Source organism: Stereum hirsutum, assembly GCF_000264905.1.
Source record: "Stereum hirsutum FP-91666 SS1 unplaced genomic scaffold STEHIscaffold_7, whole genome shotgun sequence".
Taxonomy (NCBI): Eukaryota; Fungi; Basidiomycota; class Agaricomycetes; order Russulales; family Stereaceae; genus Stereum; species Stereum hirsutum.
The window spans coordinates 8,014-25,559 of NW_006763137.1; the positions used below are offsets into that span (position 1 = coordinate 8,014).

At 51.3% G+C, this 17,546-nt stretch overlaps 7 protein-coding genes across 7 annotated transcripts; 5 read left to right on the forward strand and 2 right to left on the reverse strand.

Moving 5' to 3' along the window:
* The first annotated feature begins 789 nt into the window (after positions 1-789).
* STEHIDRAFT_121336 (uncharacterized protein) lies at positions 790-2,906 on the forward strand. The gene is made up of 9 exons (XM_007304010.1): positions 790-915; positions 1,167-1,330; positions 1,392-1,514; positions 1,592-1,648; positions 1,714-1,740; positions 1,883-2,017; positions 2,117-2,244; positions 2,400-2,596; positions 2,697-2,906. Exons 3-6 carry the CDS (start codon positions 1,431-1,433, stop codon positions 2,009-2,011), a joined length of 297 nt encoding a protein of 98 aa, XP_007304072.1. The 5' UTR covers positions 790-915; positions 1,167-1,330; positions 1,392-1,430; the 3' UTR covers positions 2,012-2,017; positions 2,117-2,244; positions 2,400-2,596; positions 2,697-2,906.
* A 1,069-nt stretch (positions 2,907-3,975) lies between these two features.
* Positions 3,976-6,599, forward strand: STEHIDRAFT_131036 (2OG-Fe-II oxygenase; the record flags this gene model as incomplete). The annotated part of the gene is made up of 6 exons (XM_007304011.1): positions 3,976-4,002; positions 4,073-4,377; positions 4,444-4,493; positions 4,547-4,885; positions 4,968-5,295; positions 6,563-6,599. 6 exons carry the CDS (start codon positions 3,976-3,978, stop codon positions 6,597-6,599), a joined length of 1,086 nt encoding a protein of 361 aa, XP_007304073.1.
* STEHIDRAFT_156671 (uncharacterized protein) lies at positions 6,579-8,096 on the reverse strand (the record flags this gene model as incomplete). Its single annotated transcript, XM_007304012.1, has 13 exons — positions 6,579-6,659; positions 6,716-6,744; positions 6,816-6,842; positions 6,896-6,940; positions 7,004-7,042; positions 7,104-7,211; positions 7,278-7,409; positions 7,463-7,495; positions 7,554-7,613; positions 7,681-7,810; positions 7,878-7,897; positions 7,948-7,957; positions 8,037-8,096. 13 exons carry the CDS (start codon positions 8,094-8,096, stop codon positions 6,579-6,581), a joined length of 774 nt encoding a protein of 257 aa, XP_007304074.1.
* Positions 8,097-9,439: 1,343 nt separating this feature from the next.
* On the reverse strand, positions 9,440-9,748 carry STEHIDRAFT_156672 (uncharacterized protein; the record flags this gene model as incomplete). Its single annotated transcript, XM_007304013.1, has 1 exon — positions 9,440-9,748. One exon carries the CDS (start codon positions 9,746-9,748, stop codon positions 9,440-9,442), a length of 309 nt encoding a protein of 102 aa, XP_007304075.1.
* Positions 9,749-9,756: 8 nt separating this feature from the next.
* STEHIDRAFT_168395 (uncharacterized protein) lies at positions 9,757-13,578 on the forward strand. Its single transcript, XM_007304014.1, has 2 exons — positions 9,757-9,961; positions 11,058-13,578. The coding sequence occupies exons 1-2, from the start codon at positions 9,813-9,815 to the stop codon at positions 12,538-12,540; spliced, it is 1,632 nt and encodes a 543-aa protein (XP_007304076.1). The 5' UTR covers positions 9,757-9,812; the 3' UTR covers positions 12,541-13,578.
* Positions 13,579-14,807: 1,229 nt separating this feature from the next.
* STEHIDRAFT_168396 (uncharacterized protein) lies at positions 14,808-15,564 on the forward strand (the record flags this gene model as incomplete). The annotated part of the gene is made up of 1 exon (XM_007304015.1): positions 14,808-15,564. One exon carries the CDS (start codon positions 14,808-14,810, stop codon positions 15,447-15,449), a length of 642 nt encoding a protein of 213 aa, XP_007304077.1. The 3' UTR covers positions 15,450-15,564.
* A 347-nt stretch (positions 15,565-15,911) lies between these two features.
* On the forward strand, positions 15,912-17,495 carry STEHIDRAFT_156675 (uncharacterized protein; the record flags this gene model as incomplete). The annotated part of the gene is made up of 5 exons (XM_007304016.1): positions 15,912-16,082; positions 16,138-16,197; positions 16,264-16,293; positions 16,365-16,886; positions 16,956-17,495. 5 exons carry the CDS (start codon positions 15,912-15,914, stop codon positions 17,493-17,495), a joined length of 1,323 nt encoding a protein of 440 aa, XP_007304078.1.
* Positions 17,496-17,546: the final 51 nt, after the last annotated feature.

The following is a 17,546-nucleotide window of genomic DNA, read 5'->3' on the forward strand; positions in this document are numbered from 1 at the left end:
CCGTAGTGTGTCGGAGTCAGGGTCAAGGTATTTTTGGAGGACATCCCGTTGAAAAATAAGACGCTGTAGTCGAGCTACAGAGTTCAGAGACAAGAAGGATGGAGGCAAGATGTCCGAAGTCGTCACGAAAGGAGTTGATTGCCACACGCCAGGACCCCTGCGTATGCTAACGGAGGTCCCATCCTGATGCGACGAATTTTGAGCGAAAAATCGCGTTTCGTCCGATCCGTAGTGCGACGAAAACGGCTTTTCGATGCTGATGTTCCATCCCGCTATGCGACGAAAATGTCTCTCGGGGACGCAAAAAATGGGGTAAAAACTTGGCAAACACGGCCAAAAACATGATTTGGGGAAATTTTTTGACGACCAGGGTTTGGGAAGGCCTTATGCGGAGCGATGTTCCATCCGACGTGCGACGGAAATGGCCAAAAATCCGATGTCCCATCCCTGATGCGACGAAAACACCCCCAAAATCGTGCGACGAAAACGACCGATTTTGGGGGTTTTCGGATGGGACCTCTGTCAGCATACGCAGGGGTCCTCACACGCCACATCTCTGCCAGGTGCGATAAGATTAGATCGCCAACCGATAGCGTAATCCTGCGTTGGTATTTTTCTTGACCTCCCACACCGTTCATTACTCTACCTCTTATACTCGTATACACTCTCCTAAACAATAACTCCTGGTCATCATACTCTACCAGACAAAGCTTGAACGGATTTAACACAAAAGCGAATGATGACGACGCACCCATCGAACCGCCACCTCACGTCCTCTCGCTGAACAGCCCACAACGTCGAGCAAGCCGCCAGTTTCGCTCGAAGGCAAGAACCTAGAACATCACTAGAAGAACTGGAGAATACGAGTGTAGCGGCCGTACAATCAGCCCTTGATAGACTTTTATTACCGTTCACGGTCCGTTTCGCCACATTTTGCCTCTCTCCATAGCTAAGGCTGTACAAATGTGAATGGCTTACGTTGGAGGAAGTGAGCTCTCTAGCCTCAATACCCCACCATTTCCACGATTTGGACCTCTTGCGATCCTACCCGGCATCCGCCCGGCCACAACCTCCATCTCCGCCTTCCCTCTACACCCTCCGCCCCATATCCATACTCACCTCGCAAAAGTCTCACGATTGGTTCGTTTTCACTGATGAGTCGGTAGTGCATAGCCAAGAGTCGGATTTGAAGGAACACTGAAGGGAGTCGAGTATTGGTTCAAGGGTGTTTGCGAGGAGTCGGTTGGGAGGATAGAGGAGGCGCAGAAGTTGAAGGACGTTGAAGGGGTTGTGGAGTATCGAGGAACATAGGAGTTTGCAGGAGGAGAGGGTGAGTCGCTGGTCGTTTCGAGGGTATTCGGACGTGGATGGCTGACGCTTTTCATTACTAGAGCTGCAGAACGCGACTGAGCAGAAGATGGGTTATTTCCATGAATTTGAGCACGCACCGTGGAGGCTTAAATAACCATCCAGGCGATTCGCTCGTCCTCCACGCATGCATCGACTTTCTTAAGGCTCGCGTCCGCCCGTCTCCCTTCTTCTCCTCACTCTTCTCTGCCCTCAATTTGTCTTAACCTCCATCCGAATGTAGTGCCACTTCCGTTGCATTTGTGCGAAGCAGAAATCTACTTGTTCCGTTCCTAACAACGTATGACCCACGCCATGACGCTCGTCAATATGTTATTTGTTGAACATTTGCGTGCGCTCACGTAGGATATCACACGGCGACTCTCGGAGAAGGTACGCCCTCTTAACATACCATGTCTATCGTACGCGTGTCGTATTACTTTACGCCCCACTACCCTCTGTCCACTCCCTCGCATTCCCTCCCACTTTATTATATCAATCATTGGCAATATTTATGTCCATAATCATGACACAGGACGTCTCCTCGATAGCACAGCATCACCTCCTCAACACTCGCTTCCAGTTCGCATCGCATCAGCTGGCTCCGCTTCTCTCCGAACTCGAGCAACGAGCAGCGTCCCACCCTGATCCCCCTGCTTCATGATCACAGGTACGTCTATGTATTCGTCATTTTTACCCTTTCAATGAAGCAAAGGTTTACCGCCATTATTCGTCTCCATTGGATGTCATATTTTGTTCGTTGGTTTAGAGTTAGCGTTGACGCGTGCTCCAGGAGTGTCACACGGCGTGGTTTGCGCCGAGGAAAAGGATCGTGGTGAGACGGTTGGTGGAGGACGTGAAAGGATTGGAGGTAGGGCGGGGGAGGTCATCGAGGCAGTACGTCTGTCCCTTTTTACTTTTTATCATCATCGTCATCGGTGCTATACTGCATTCTTCGCAATAATCTTCGTGACTCTACGCCTTGCCACTTCATCTACCATTTCAATTTCTTTTCGAGGTCGATTTGGCTGATTTTGCGTTGACTTTTGAAGGCATATACCCGTCTCTCTGCGTTTGGAATGATTCTCGGGAATGTAAATCAACTTAGGCACGTCCGTCTCTGAATAAAACAACGAAGGCACGAAGGAATCGATGGCTGGCTGGATGGATGGATGGATGGACGACGGCAGACGATGCCGGGATGTAGCTATCCGAAGCAGCTCTGCGCGGATGAGTGGGAGCTCTATCGGTGCGTTTTCGATTCCCGTGAAGACATATTTTCGTTCTTCACTCCCTTGTCGTCTTTGTGACGTATTAACGTTCTCTTATTACTAACTACTTTCCTTCAGTTTCTCTCTCGTTCTTTCCCTGATCCTTAAAAAATAATTGCGACGCGCCTCTGTCGTATCACCGACAGACTCCCAAACCTTACTATCGCGTCTACCGACTTCCTACGCCCAATCGACCACACGCCCAACGCACTCGACCGGCCACCGACGCACGAAACTCACTCGTCCACTCGCTCCCCCCCAACTATCACCCTTCAAAGCGACGCTCACACAACAGCCAAACACTGGACGAAACACACAGGAACGTTTACCTCAAATCCTTCTGCGACTACCTCGACTCTGCGATTACCTCTACACCGAGGTTCCCGGATCATACACGAACAAAGGCTCAGTGTGCGCTGTGAGGTATGAATCGTCTTACGTGTTTGAGTTATACCACTATCTCTTCACATTAAATCCTATCGAACAATGTCTCACGATGATGTGGCCCGACTCACGATACAATCCGTGTCTTGAACACACGATAGATAAGGAGAAACCGGCTCTTCTCCGTGATGATGATCTTTCTCCTGCTCATCGGAATGAATTCTGGAGATCCGAGGAAACGAAATCCGCAGATCGTCAACCCGTGCGGATGGCTACACGGATGTTTGTCCATGGCCACTGACAATACAACAGACTCAAGAGTACTAGCGCCATTATGACGATACTTGACACTGATACTCTCCCTCTACGACTTGATAGCCCTCACTACCGTCGAAAACCCTCCCTACGAATAAAAACCGCCACATTCAGCGAGCAAACAGGGCCGACATAGTTTTGAGGCTTTCGGAAGTGAGCCGGGGAGTTCCGCGCCTCTCATTTCCAAACCAGTCACGTTCCTTGTCCAGCCCCGAGTTGACAGTTCGGCATTCTATCGTCTGTGCCATCCGAAAGGATCTCTCTCGAACTCGAACTTCAGCTCATGTTATCACTGTACGTCCGTCGAAACTCCCGTGTTCTGCGGCTGCAGTGTATGCATGGCGTCTGGAACTTGGTGACGAATAAATATAGTAACCTAGCTCTCTGAGAGTCTTATCAGTGAAGTGAGAATGATGTACGCAGATTTGTGCTGCTTTGACCGAGCTCCAAAGACCTCCGCGCGCCGTGGTACAAACTTGGCCTGTACCCGATAATGAACGTGTCAGCTGCCCCTGAGCTACCGATAACGCGTCTCAACATAGTCCAGATTGGTACGCGAGTAGTATAATTATCGCGGGGGGCCGTCAAGGAGCTCGAGCCTTGCTTCACACTACCGCGCTCCTCGACCATCTCCTCCCGAAAGCGACGACGACCGATAATGGCCACAGTGACAGAGACGGAGGAGGTAAGTCCCTATTCACACGTCTAGCAGTCGGTTTGGCTCGCCCTTAGCTCATTCCTCTCCAATTCTCAAGTTCGTCACCTTCTTTGAAGGAGATAAGCCCGGAACACGCAAAGTCCTTCGTGGTACCGAAGCGAAGACATTCACCTCGATTCCTGTCATCGACTTCACGAACATCGACTCTCCCTCACTCCAGGTGCGGCAAGCGCTTGCTAAGGAACTGTACGACGCCTGCAGCAACGTCGGGTTCTTCTACGCCAAGGGTCATGGAGTGCCGGAGGAGCTGGTCGCCGAGACGTTTGACTATATCAAGAGATTTTTTGCGTTGAGTGATGAGGTGAAGATGAGTGCACATTTGCAGAAGAATCCCGGGCTAAAGTGAGCTCCGTATTTGCTTGGGGAAAAGGGATGGTTATTGGTTGAAAGTACTAACGGACGGTGTAGAGGTTACGAACCGATGTTCGAGACGAAGCTGGATCCCAAATCTGCAGGCGGTGCGCATACCTCCCATTTTCACTCGCCCTCCGTCTGATCGTATCCAATAAAGACACGAAAGAGGCATTCGCTATGGGTGATGATCCCCTCGAACCCGAACAGAACTTTCCCTCCCATCTCCCTCTCCCGCAAGGGATCATACCGCAAAACATCTGGCCCAAGGACGAGCTGTGGTTCCGCGAGTCTATATACCGATACTATCACGCAGTCTTTCCCTTCGCCAAGAAACTCGTTCGGTTATTTGCACTGGCTCTGGCACAGGAAAGCGAAAATGTGTTCGACGACCTCTTCCAGTTCCCAATCACGAGCGTTCGTGCTTTGCACTACCCGCCAAACGCCGATGTCAAGGACATAGATTATGTTGGGCTCGGCGCACATGCTGACTATTCTTGTACGTTCCTATGTTCTACATTGTCGAATTAGCGCTTTAGGTGTGATATTTCATGTACGCTCATCACTCGCTTTATATATAGGGATTACTCTGATCAGGCAAGACGGCGTCCCGGGACTCGAAGTCCTGAACGCCAACGCACAATGGATTCCCGCCACTCCGATCCCTCACGCCTTCATCTGCAACGTTGGTCAATTCCTCCAGCGTCACACCAACGGCATCTTCCCAGCCACAGTCCACCGCGTGCGTAACATGACGGGTGAAGAGAGATACTCCGCCGCGTTTTTCTTGACTCCCGACCCCGGTGCGTCGCTCGCGCCGTTGAAGAGCTGTATCAAGGAGGAGGGGCAGAAATATGAGGCGATTCCGAATGTCGGGGATCATTTCATTAGGAGGCTGTTGAGGGCGAGGTATCAACATCCGGTTTCCGTGAAGTACAGAGATACGCCGGAGGAGGAGCTGTTTTATAACGATGTATTAATCGGGAAGTAGATAGTTCGCGTGTGGACGAGTTATGTGTAGGAATTGAAACGGAACCCTGATTGAATCTCAATCCGTCTACTCGTGTCACGAAACCACTTAGATGTCGGCACTTGAACCTTGATTCGTTGAGCTTCCTTCGCCAGTGAGAAGAGCTTCAGACGTGCAGTATGAATGCCTGGCAGGCTCGGTGTAAAAGTCTCTGTGTATCGTCGACATTTCACTCCGATTATGAGTTTCCTGGCGGTCAAACATCAAAAGCTATATCACATAAGCATCCATGTATCAACCAGAGACTGTGATAGAACATACCTAGATGAAACCATATTATCTGAAGGGAACTACTCGGTGGTTGAGCTCACGCGGGGAATTTCCACTGAAAATTGAAGAGCCCTGACCCTCGATCATTCGAGACAGAATGCCAATAAGCATGCATATTCTTCTTCTATAATCGCATGTGTATTCGTAGCAAAAACGACGAACAAGACCGACAAGGGATGCACTTGACGCCAAGCGAGAACTGTAACAGAAGGAGCTGTAGTTCCATTCTACGGACACCTCCTTCTAATCTTCGTCACTCAACGCACAAAGGCCTGCACTCACGTTCACATCCTATGCACACTGTCACCCTTACTGCCCCGCCCTCCCAACCCAAGCTCAAGATCGCTCGCAGCCAGGGGCCCTATATTTGTCCACATCCGTTTCAAACTTCGATGTGATGTGTTCAGCGACTCGAAACCCGTACCTCCAAATGATCATACGGCACATGTAGACGCAATCACCGCTCTTAATGTCTCCGACAACTTGTATAAGACCTATACTCTACATCTATTCTTCATTTCGACAGGTCAGTAAAACATCGGGTGAGGTAGGAATAGATGCGAGAAAGCTCCTTGGGTTGCCCAAGCAGCGTAGATAACCTTTGTGCCTATCACTCACCGATCCCCATATTAATGTTGACCTCGTCAGTCGCATCCACTACGCGACAATCAGCCACACTTAGATCATGGCTGTACATCCCTTCCTACATCATTGCTTGTTGACAGCCGTCCTTCAGAGTCACCGTCCACATTTCGGGACGCAAACTCTATCCCTCCGAGAGTGATCACTTGTGCGCTGTGGATTGTAGCGGCCTCTCGAAGATGAATTATGACCCGTGTAGCCAGCATGGTATGCAGCATGCCTTGCGGACTGTAGACCGAAAAAACAAAAATCAGATCATGAGCGTTTGTGAACGAGAGAAGAGCAAGGCAGCGAATACGACGGACACGAGGAGGACATGCGATATTCCAGGCTAAGAAGAAATGAGCGCGTTGGCTACGGGACGATAAGATCAAAGTAGGTACATACGGGTGCACTCAATACAGTCACAACATTAACTATCGAGGTTGCTGCGGTATTATTAGCCGCACAACGCAGTTCGTGCCGGTAGGGCTGTCTTGGTACTCACATATCGAGTATATATAGTATAAAATCCCTACACTGCGGTCAACCATCCGCACAATAATTAGTAAAGGGCGAGGCACGCACCATCCCGGTATAAGACTCGAATCAGGTGGCTCTTCAAGAGTACGACTAGGGTACAAATGCGTTTGAGACTAAAATTCAGGTCAATGCATCATGAGTGTCACCACTAACATCTCCATGGTGCCTTGATAAGCGTAAGAACAAGAACAACTGTGCAGTGTGCAAGTACCATCAGTCAACCTGTAGTTCCAGAAATACAACGAAGACGGACCTGTCTCCAAGATGGCCACACAGGCATAAGTAATAGATATGGTACCCCCGCCGCCAGACTGAATGCAACGAGAAAATGCAGCGGGATTATCGGGATTCGGTAGAGTAACTGAACAACAAAAGCACGTATCATTTCCGGGGAAGGGGTAGTATCGTATAGAGCTAATTCACTCACCTTGTACTGATGCCTCAAATTTAGTCGCATACGTGGCGACAACGGCCAACAGTACGGTCACCAAGGCGGCGAGGCCCATTGCGATTCTCTTGTTCCTTTCCCATAAGGCCCACGTTCTGAACACAAGGATGACTGGTTGAAACGATCGTCAGAAGGTAGTCTGAGCGGTATAGTGGTAATCATACATTCTGCCGCCGTGACACATACGAATTGACCTCCTAGAATTAGTTTTTAGCGATCCACAGCATACTTAGGATAGACACCATAGGTACCGACCGTCGATGGCGCGGCTCAGAGCAACACACGTGGAATCAGACGGATGGGCGTACCCATACACTGAGCAGATTCGGATCAGTGGCTCGAGTTAAACATGAGTGAACTGAGATAATTGGAAAGAACTCACTGATCAAAATGAGCACACCTTCGCAAAGCGCACCATAACGAGATATGACAAAGAACACATTCACGATACTCCATCCGGACGACCAAACAAATCGAATTTCGCCTGGAAAGGTCGAGAAGTAGTCGTAGAACTATATCGCTCATATTTTCAGTGACATTGTCTGGATTCGAATCAATCGAGGACTGGACGGGACTCACAACGAGTGCAATGGAGCACACTATATATAATTTCAGTGAATTACGGCTGAAATCCACGAGGACTATTTACCGTCGACATACTTTTAAACGAAAGATGACAAAGACAGACAATGCATGAGGCTAGCGTTTGGATGACGACGACCAGCACGAAACACTTACTGCAACAATCTGAATCTGCTGCAAGCTGTATGCTTGTGCACTGTGGTCTGCGAAAGACATGAGATGGGCGGCGAGGTGGTCGGCACCTTTGTTCGGTCGCTTCATAAAGGAATGCATCTCTAGATGTCATCACAGCTCTCATCACAATAGAGCGTCAGAACATCGGTTTTCTCGGATCTTACGGACCAAGGAGAAAGTATGATATCTTGAGCGCTGTATATTCCCCATGGAACAACGGCAAACGATATGATAAAGACAATTGCAGAAGTGATCAAACCCAGGACCACTCCTCTCAAGTCACTATTGAGCAGAATTGACGGTCAAAATGCTCCTAGCTCAGGTCTGGATACATCTCCGCAGTATTTTGGGCACGAAATCAGTCACTGTGAGCGCTGAGGCTCTCCGCATCTCTTGGAACCAGCGACTCATCTCAGTGATCGAGAAGATGCAAACAATGATCACAGCCTCTCTCGTACATAGGAACCACTGGTAACGGTTCCGACTGGTATGAGGAGTCCGATTATCGCGGTGACGAGTCAAGGAAGGAGAAATAATAGCGTATATTCGGCTTGGGTAGCCCGAGCACGATTACAAGCATGAAACAAACCCTCCATCTACGATGATTGGGATGTTTATAGACATCAACCGGAGGAATGGAATCAGTGATCTATCTCATGTTTGTTCTTCAGTTCATGATCAGATGAGGAGCAACCCTTTCTGAGCGTCACGTCTGAAGAGGAGGCAGATAGTACTGTGGCTTAACACATAACAAACAGAACCCGCAGGCAAGGTGTCTGAGTAAGTACTGCGAACCGCGGTGATGTTTTGGTTCGATAGCGGAGCTCGAACGTCGCCACAGAACCAACAACGCCACGACGTCGACGGCCGCGTGGAGATCAGCCGCTGAATGTTGCCGTTGCTGCGTTCGCGTTGGGTCACGTTCGAACGGACGGGACAGGGAACGGAGGAGACGAGAGTCATTGGTGCTGATTGGACGTGGTGAGGACGAATCAGAAAGCAATAAAGAGCACAGCGAGAACATGCAGGCCTGGATGCCGACCGTGTGGTCGTTGAAAGCTGGCAATTAGGAGCCAATACAGTATCACAGCAGTTGGGTGGCGTCGTTGTACCCCAGTTCTGTGCGGGACTAGAAGGAGACAGACATAGAACTCGCAAGTTCGCAGCAAGTAGCCACAGACGAAGGCAAGAGCCAAGGCTGGCGTTCGAGCACACATTCCGTCTCCCGAGAACACGGATATTTTTCATTATCGTAGAACGGAAGAGAAGACGGTTGGGCCGAGGAGATAGATCCAGTGTGCGCAAGATCTGGTGGCGAAGAGGCCCGCATGGGCCACGTGGGGCTGGTTGGTTTCAAAGCGTAACAATTAGTGGGCGAGAAGCGTTCAGAACGGTGGCATGCCGTTAGCAATGGAGCTGCTGCCGGAGAAGACTGCGAATGAGCGGTTGTCGAGGACGTTGTCGACGACGAGGAGGACGAGAGAGAGCAGGGCGGGGACCTGAAGAGGAGGCGGAGCCCGACGGAAACCGACGCGGGGTCTGCCGCAGGGCGGGGACCAGAGTGAAAGCCGCAGGGAGCGAGGACGGCGATTGGCTGTGCGGAGCTGGACGAGTCGCTCGACGGTCGTCGCCTCTCTCGCTCTCCCACCACCGTCCCGCCCAGCGCTCCCCAACTCCCATCCCCATACGCACATCCTTCGTCCCCTCGACAATATTCTTCTTTACGACCTCCAGCGTTGCGCAACCTCACGAGCAAGAATGCCTTCCATCAACATCAAGTCCTTGTCGTCTTCATCAACAGCCTCTCCTTCTACCTCGTTGGCTCCAAAACAACACAATTCGTTGCGACATCGCGCGTCGAAGTTATTCAACGAGATCATTCTGTCAAATTCGCGAAGGGTACCTAGGTCTGTTTCTTCTCCCTATCTGTCACTTTCAGCCGGCAGTGTTTGCGAAAGAGGGTCTTGTCGTCTTGCCTGGGAGGTTGGGCGTCAGAGCGTCGAGTTTTGGGCGCCGGAATCATGAAGACATGGCAGGAGATATATATGCGTCTACTTTCTCGAGCATGGGCGACGTCGAGTGGTCATACTAGCTCTACGCCTTGACTGCTAACCGTCATGCGAGGTATGGTCACCTCGGTCCGGGCCAACGTTAGCCGGCTACCTCTTTCCTTGCGACCTACATTAACGCACTGAGCAGTATGGCTGCCACATCGTCAGTGGAGGTCGCAGGTGGAACTGTTCGATGTGCAGTCATCCTCGTCCTAACGGCGACCGATATCGCCACCCAAACGTCGCTCGTTGATCGCGTCCTAATTTTGGCATCAAGGACGACTTGCAATCATCGGACAGTCTGTCATAACCTGACATGTCGTTGCTCTCGACGTGTAATAAACACAGATACTGCGGTATTCACACTTCGCCTTCTTAGTACGCGTCTTCCGAGTGGCTCTTTCGCCGGAGAGGACGGTCTCACAGCATCTATTTTATCGTTCTTTCGCGCTCGTCGCACGGGTCCTTCTTCACCTCGCACTTCCCTTCGCGCCAGATTTCGCGCCTTTTGTCGAGAACGCTCCCCACGCCCACTGCCTCCTCGTTCACATGACTTTGAGTTAAACTATCAGGCTATCTCTGTCGTTTTTATCCCGATGCGTTGTGCACACTGCGAGACTGGTGTTCATAAGGGCTCCAGAGTCGACTGGACCTTGCTCCATTGAGGTCCGGGTAACGTACAACTCCCTTCGAAACTCGTTCAGCGAGCACAAAGAAACACTTTTGTTTCGGCGCATGCGGCGTTTGTGGGATATGGTCATTCACGATTCCCGTAGTTTGTTCTCTGTTCGGCCCAACACGGCGACGGGCCAGTGTTATGGATCCAGCCTGTGCACCGTGTCGCCTCTTGATCCTAACATAGTTCTCCGTATACGTTCTACCTCTGCTTTCGCTATACTGCTCTCGTTCTGCACTACACGTCCCAGTCACTGACGCGTTACACTTTCACTAGACATAAAACATCACGTAAAGGTTTCGTTAACCCAAGAGCACTCGACCACTGCAGACTCCCACCCGAACTATGGATCCAAATCATCCGCGAAGCAACCTTCATGACCCCCGACCCGCTCAGTACCGCCGAGGACCTGTCTTTCCTCGAGTCGTCTTCCCTCCAGCTCTCGTCATATTACGCCGCCATGCGCTTCAAGACGAACGTTTCACTGGTATCGAAGCGCTGGAACGCCTTCGTCAAGGTCTTCCTCTTCGAGTTCGTATGGATCTCCCGCGCCCAGCAGGCCAAGGCGCTCGCGCACACGCTCCTCATGGAGTTCGTCGAGGGACGGTCCGCGGCTTCGGGGAGGTTTATACGGCGGTTACACATCGATACACCCGTACTCGAGCGCTGTTCGCCCCAGGACCTCCATACCATCCTAGAATATTCGCCACAGCTCACGATTTACACCGACAACCAATCTATCCAGCGAAATCGATACGACGCCCTCCCCGACCCGCGGTGTTCGCCGGAGAAGCTCCTCTCACTTCTTACTCATCCTAACTCCGAGCTGCGCCGCCTTTCGTGGACGTCTTACGACGACGTTCCCTTCCATCTCCGCATGTCGCCGCTGCAGGATATGCCCACCATGCGACTCGAGTATCTCGAACTCTCATCGTGCTCTCCCAATTTCCACGCCCTCTTTTCCGATTCGCTGGAGTTGACATCGCCGTCTGCAGCCATGAGCGTCCATCTTCCCGCGCTCCGAAGTCTGAAAGTCAGCCTCGATAACGGGATGTTCGCCGTCCTCGCTTCATGGTCCATGCCGCACTTACGCAACCTATCCGTTGTCTCCGCCGACTTCAGCTACACCGGCGCTGGTTTCTACCGGTTCTTTGCGGCCCACGGGAAATCCCTCCGCCAACTCGAACTAGGCCACTCTTCCTCGCTCATCGAGGAGCACTATCTCACCGCGCCACACCACCCCCGACACAGCACGGAGAACAGGTCACTTTCGTTGGCGAGGTGGTGTCCGAACCTACGAGAGTTGATCTGTTCGGCGGACGCGGAGTGGCACTGGGAGAGTCCGGACTGGATCGCACCGCATGTTCTGCTGCCTTCGCATCCGCGACTCGAAATGATCGCCATCCGTGATATCGACGCACGTATCATCTCAGCGCTTGACATGACATCCAACGCGCCCTCGACGGACGATACCGCCTTCTTCCCGCTCCTGCAACAGATATCCTCGATCCTCAGTCCCGAAGCGTTCCCTAGCCTAAAGTATCTGCGGGATCTGAGCGTGGAGAGCGATTCGATGAGGAGGCGGAGGCCGGAGAGGGCTGTGGTGCAGTTTTGGGCGAAGGTGCTGGGGCGTTGTAGGGAGAGGGGTGTTTGGTTGGAGGATGTGGAGGGATTTAACGTGACGATGGGGACTTTGAGGAGGGCTAGGAAAGTCCTGGATGTGCGGGAGGCGGTGGAGGAGGGGAGGTCGAGGGGGTGAGTGAGTATTCTCGAACCTTGTTCTTTTTTTTTTCCGTCTTCTCTGCCCTTGGTCGGATTTCTTGTGGCACCTTTCCTATTTTCAATTCTCTGCCTGCATGATTTCTTGATCTGGAGCTTGTTTTATGGATGGTCTCGTTCTTATTCTGCATCCCAACCCCGTGTGTCCATGTGTGTCTACTATATATCCTCGGTTTTGTCCGCCCCTTATCTCATCCTCTCCGTGTGTCCTTAGCGAATCCATTGTGTCCATCCACCGCGTCTCTATCCCTCCGTTCTCGTCATGACCCTGTGCATCCATACTTCTCTCCGTCCACCCACTCTCCCCTTTGGATCGTTTCGCTTCGCTATCGTTCATGACCCCGTCTGCATCCGTCCTTTCCCTTCGTTATTTATGGCTCTGCGCGCCCCCTCACTCGCTCATCTTTTCTTCTTGGTGCGTCATTGGTGGCGGTGCCACGTTTATCCCGTCACGATTGCATCGTTTAGCATTCACATCGCCGTCCATCGTCTTTTGATACCCTCCCTCCACCTTCGCCGCACCGCCCACCTCATCATACACCGAACGGTTCGGTTCCTCACCCCTTCGCGCCGCTCTTTACCCTGACCCTTACCCTCACTCTTGCTCTCGCCTCGCACCTTGTGTCATGACTGCATCGTTTCCTCCCTTCTTTCTGCCTGACTTCCTCTCCCCTTTTGCCTCTGTTTTCCTTCGTTTCCTTTTTTTCTCTGTCGCGTTTCGTCGTTTCTTGTTTCTTGTTTCTCGTTTCTCGTTTGTCGTTTCTCGTTTCTCGTTTCTCGTTTCTCGTTTCTCGTTTCTCGTTTCTCGTTTCTCGTTTCTCGTTTCTCGTTTCTCGTTTCTCGTTTCTCGTTTCTCGTTTCTCGTTTCTCGTCTCGTCTTGTCTCGCATCGACCTCGTCATCGTCTGGTTTGTCCAATGTATACTACGTCACACAGCACCAACTCAAAAGAGCTATACATACATCGACCATACACCCAGTCAACCATCCACCAATCCAACCAATCCAACCAACCAATCAACCAACCAATTGATCAGCATCTACCATCCATTTATCTATCTACCGTTTCTCTTTCATTCTAGTTTACCGCGCCGTTCGGCGGTCGATATTCAAAGTCACGCTTATACCTGTGTTCGTTCGAACATCCTGCGACGGACTTTTACATGATCGCTCCAGTCGATTTCGTTCGCTTTTGGGTCAAGTCTTTCGTTTCTTATGCCTGCCGGATTTACATCTTGTTCGTTCGACACGTAGGTCTGTGGCCGATGTGGCCCGTGCGCATATGGGACTTCGAAGGGTCGGCAGTTTGTGTTATCTTGTTGACGAAGCTATGGATATAAGTATGAGTACATGTGTATATGCGTAACGGAATGGAACTATGGTTCTTGATGGAACTGGATCGAGCTGTGTTGGAATCAGTTCACGCGTGCAAAAATGCAGGAGAGTCGCTGCAGCAAGGGATAGGCCACGCAAGGGCCACGTCACTGGCTCAAAATTGGTATATTTGTCCTCGGAATTAGCGATGGCAGTCTGTCATCCTAACGCTGTGGTACAGAGAGCAACGTTTTCTATGGCAGTGTGATATGCGAGGGACGGTCTTGCGACTATTGTGTCCAAATTGTGTCCAAAGCAACTCGGTGTGTGGCGAGCTGAACGCCAGCGTGTCGGTCCCCACCGTATTGTATATTTTGCTCGGCATCGCCCGCTCGTCTTTGTTCCCGTATTGCTCACTGCCTCGTCTTTCCGTATTGTTCACTGCCTTTTCTCTTGCTGTGAAGCTTCTTCCTTGCGAGCTGAATGCTACGGAGGACTGGCTCGCTTCTCTATTGTCTGCAAGTATACTTCAAATGTATCTAGCTCTGATCTCTAGTCATCAGGAACGGGCTGAATGTTTCGTCTTCCGAGTGCCCACCTACGACGAGTCATTGTACTCTGGGTCTCCGCTAGCCGATCCCGGCAACTATTGAGACAATTGGTGGCTGTTCTATTTGATTTATTCCTTGTCTCTGCATTGCATTGTTCCCAAAGCGCCCTGAATCTGGCCATCGCGTATATAAGGACCCACGCGATCAACTGCTCGCCTTCCTCCCCAACCCTCTCACCATCTTGCAACGTCGGAGTTCCATAAAGCCTTGAAACAATGGTATAGTTCTCGTATTGCCCTCCGACCAAGTTCTATATACTGATAAAAGCTACACCCCAGTTCGACGACATAATCAGGAAAGTCAGGCGCACCGACATCGGTATCATGTTCCTAGACTTCGCCACCTCGGCGGACATGCAGCCAGAGCCCCAATACGCCATTTACACCCAAGATACCTGGCACGAAACTCTCAAGTTGGCTGAACGCTCTCCTTTTTTCACAAAGACTGCTCGCGGCGATGTCCATCAGCTCATTCCTACCACTACACCCCCTTCCCCGAGCGAACAGCCAATTCAGTGCATGCTCCATCCCAAGGGGCAGACAGTTCCTTCGTGGTTTGGCTCTGCGACCGACAGCATAAAAGCGCTCGGCGTTCTCCATATCTGTACTGTCTTTGACATCGAACCCTTGGCGTATGCCGAGCTCATCGCGAGCACCAAGAGGACCCCATCGCCGTCTACATCCCTGCTCCATTCGCTCGCAGATATCGTCGGTAGTCTTCCCTCCCTAACCGAGATATCGTGGGTCCCGCACTTGACCGAACTCTCTGAGTCGAGCGATAGAGACGATGGACACCATTACCTGGAGAAGACGTTAGCCGACATCGAGAAGGAAATTCGCGAGGACTTTGGGATATCTGTTGGTGTTTACAGAGTTTTGGAGGACGAGTTGCGTGATGGGAAGCGTGTCGTGGCTTGCTTAGGCCTAGACGTGCGGTTCGGCGGTAACGCGTCTTCTGAACGTTGAGTGGGACACCTCTGCCTCGTCTTCGTCGCTACCATATAGCTCTGCCCTGTGTCTCGCGTATGCCCGTCTTGGAGTTTGAAATGTACTAGTATATCTGTTTGCCCATTGAATCTACTCGGAGTACCTGGTCGACTACGCTGCAAGCTGGCTCTGCAGTGTCCAGTTTCTTGTCCTATTGTTTCGACTGGTTTCTTTGGTGGTCACGACCTGTACTGGGGTGGCACCCAGCAAAACCTATTGTATATTGCTGACTAAGCTATGTAAGATCCAAGCAGTTGGGGACAGCTCTCACTTGCTTTCGAAGACCTCGAGCCGACTAAAATCACTGGCCACACACAACCGAGCTGGTCAGAGTTGAGGTGGCGTCATCGGATCGTTTCCAGAGCAACGCCGCGCATAGGTAGACTGCTCTCTACACTGACCAGGATCCAATCAGGGCCAAAAATCAGCCCTGTTTCAGTCATGCCATTGTTCCTTGACACGGCGGCGCTGGCCAAGGCGGTGGCTGCAGGAATAACCAATTACATTGCTTTGTCTTCGTCGTCCGCTGCTGCTTTCGGCACTTGGTCTATCTGTCCATTTGCTGCGGCACTAAGTCGTGGCATATATAACCCCTCCCGCCGAACGTTCTCTGTCTGTCCCTTGTCCTGATCCTTCTCGTCTCCCTCCATCTGACTGTTGTCCATAGGCTTCCGTCATGAATCGTCTCGCAGAATTCATTTCCGCTACGAATGCGCAGATCCAGGACGTAAGACATTCGAACTCGTATGATTGTCGCATTTTAGCTGACATCAACCTTTATTTGGCGATATAGGATATACTGGAGGATACGTACATGACATCGGTATAGCTACCTTCTGGCATGTCGACCCTCCTAGAGGGACTCCGAGTGTCACACATGGTCCTATCATACAGGAAACTACAGCTCGGACGATACCGGGCAGATTCGAGCCTTTTATCACGACGGGCACGCACAGCGACGTATTGCTTCCTAGTTCCGGTCTCCTTCCCACTGATTTACTTTCCCTCACACACTACACCTGTGTTGTTCGCCCTCATCCACCTTTCTCCGAGTTATCGTCCCTCCCTGAGCAGTGCGAAGCGATTTGCTCTCGTCTGCTCACCATCGAAGGGTTCTCAGAGTACTTCCGGAGATCAGCCTCCTTACATGCTTTTCGCCACCCGATTGATATTGTCACAGAGCTGCGGGACTGCCTAGCTCTGGGCGCGCCGCTCTGTTATCTGTTCAACTGGCTCCCTCCTCCGTATCAGCCTATCAAATTAGACGTTGTAGATCCCAACCCCTTCTTGTTCGATTTCCGCGATAAAGTTTCCAGGACACGCGCTATAAAGACGTTCATTGCTTATTGCCAAGGCCAGAGCGTTTGTGATGGTTTCGACATCCATGACCTCACCGACAAAAGCAGGTTCGCAAAGGTTTGTAATCCACATTCCGTTCGTTCCAACTTTCGAGTTTTGCTAACCCCTTTGTGCTTTCCGCTGTAGGTCTTAGCGTCAGTTAACGCCGTCCTTGATGCCTTACAAGATAGAGTCTTCACCGAGGTTGCTCCACCATCGGAAGCTCCTCTTCAGTGGATTACGAATTCGCCTCCCAGTCTCATCTTCGACGGGATCCTCTTCCTAATCCGTGTCCCCTTGCACCGCTACCCTTACATTACGAAGGAAAAGATCCTCGAAGCATGCAGGGCAAAAGGGACCGACGAGTGGAGTTCACTGCGCTGGCTTCCGAATCTCATCAAGATGTTTCGCGGCGCTCCCGACTTTGTACCGTGGCTTTCAGCGTTGGCGCCTGGGACGGACCAAGGATACGTTAAAGCCGCGATGATTGCCATAGGATTCCTCCTGCCCTTTATTCACAAGGACTCCAAGGCCCTTCGCGACGGTATAGTTAGGGTGTATCGCGCCGATACATACAAGCATCCGGACGAGAACTCGGCGGTGGCGACGCTGAGCTTGGGGTATAGTGAAGGCGGCGGCGCTATGGAAGCGCTTCCGAGTGCGTACTTGCATCGCCTCCCGTATTGATTAGTTACACTGTACAATGTGTTGTGGCTATTGGTGTCTTTCCGTTTCCCT

Coding starts and splice junctions, on each gene's coding strand:
- STEHIDRAFT_168395 (XM_007304014.1), top strand. CDS start 9,813: ATGCCTTCCATCAACATCAAGTCCTTGTCGTCTTCATCAACAGCCTCT. Junction 9,962..11,057: donor AATTCGCGAAGGGTACCTAG/GTCTGTTTCTTC, acceptor CACTTTCACTAG/ACATAAAACATCACGTAAAG.
- STEHIDRAFT_121336 (XM_007304010.1), top strand. CDS start 1,431: ATGAATTTGAGCACGCACCGTGGAGGCTTAAATAACCATCCAGGCGAT. Junction 1,649..1,713: donor CTTGTTCCGTTCCTAACAAC/GTATGACCCACG, acceptor GCGCTCACGTAG/GATATCACACGGCGACTCTC. Junction 1,741..1,882: donor CACGGCGACTCTCGGAGAAG/GTACGCCCTCTT, acceptor ATCATGACACAG/GACGTCTCCTCGATAGCACA.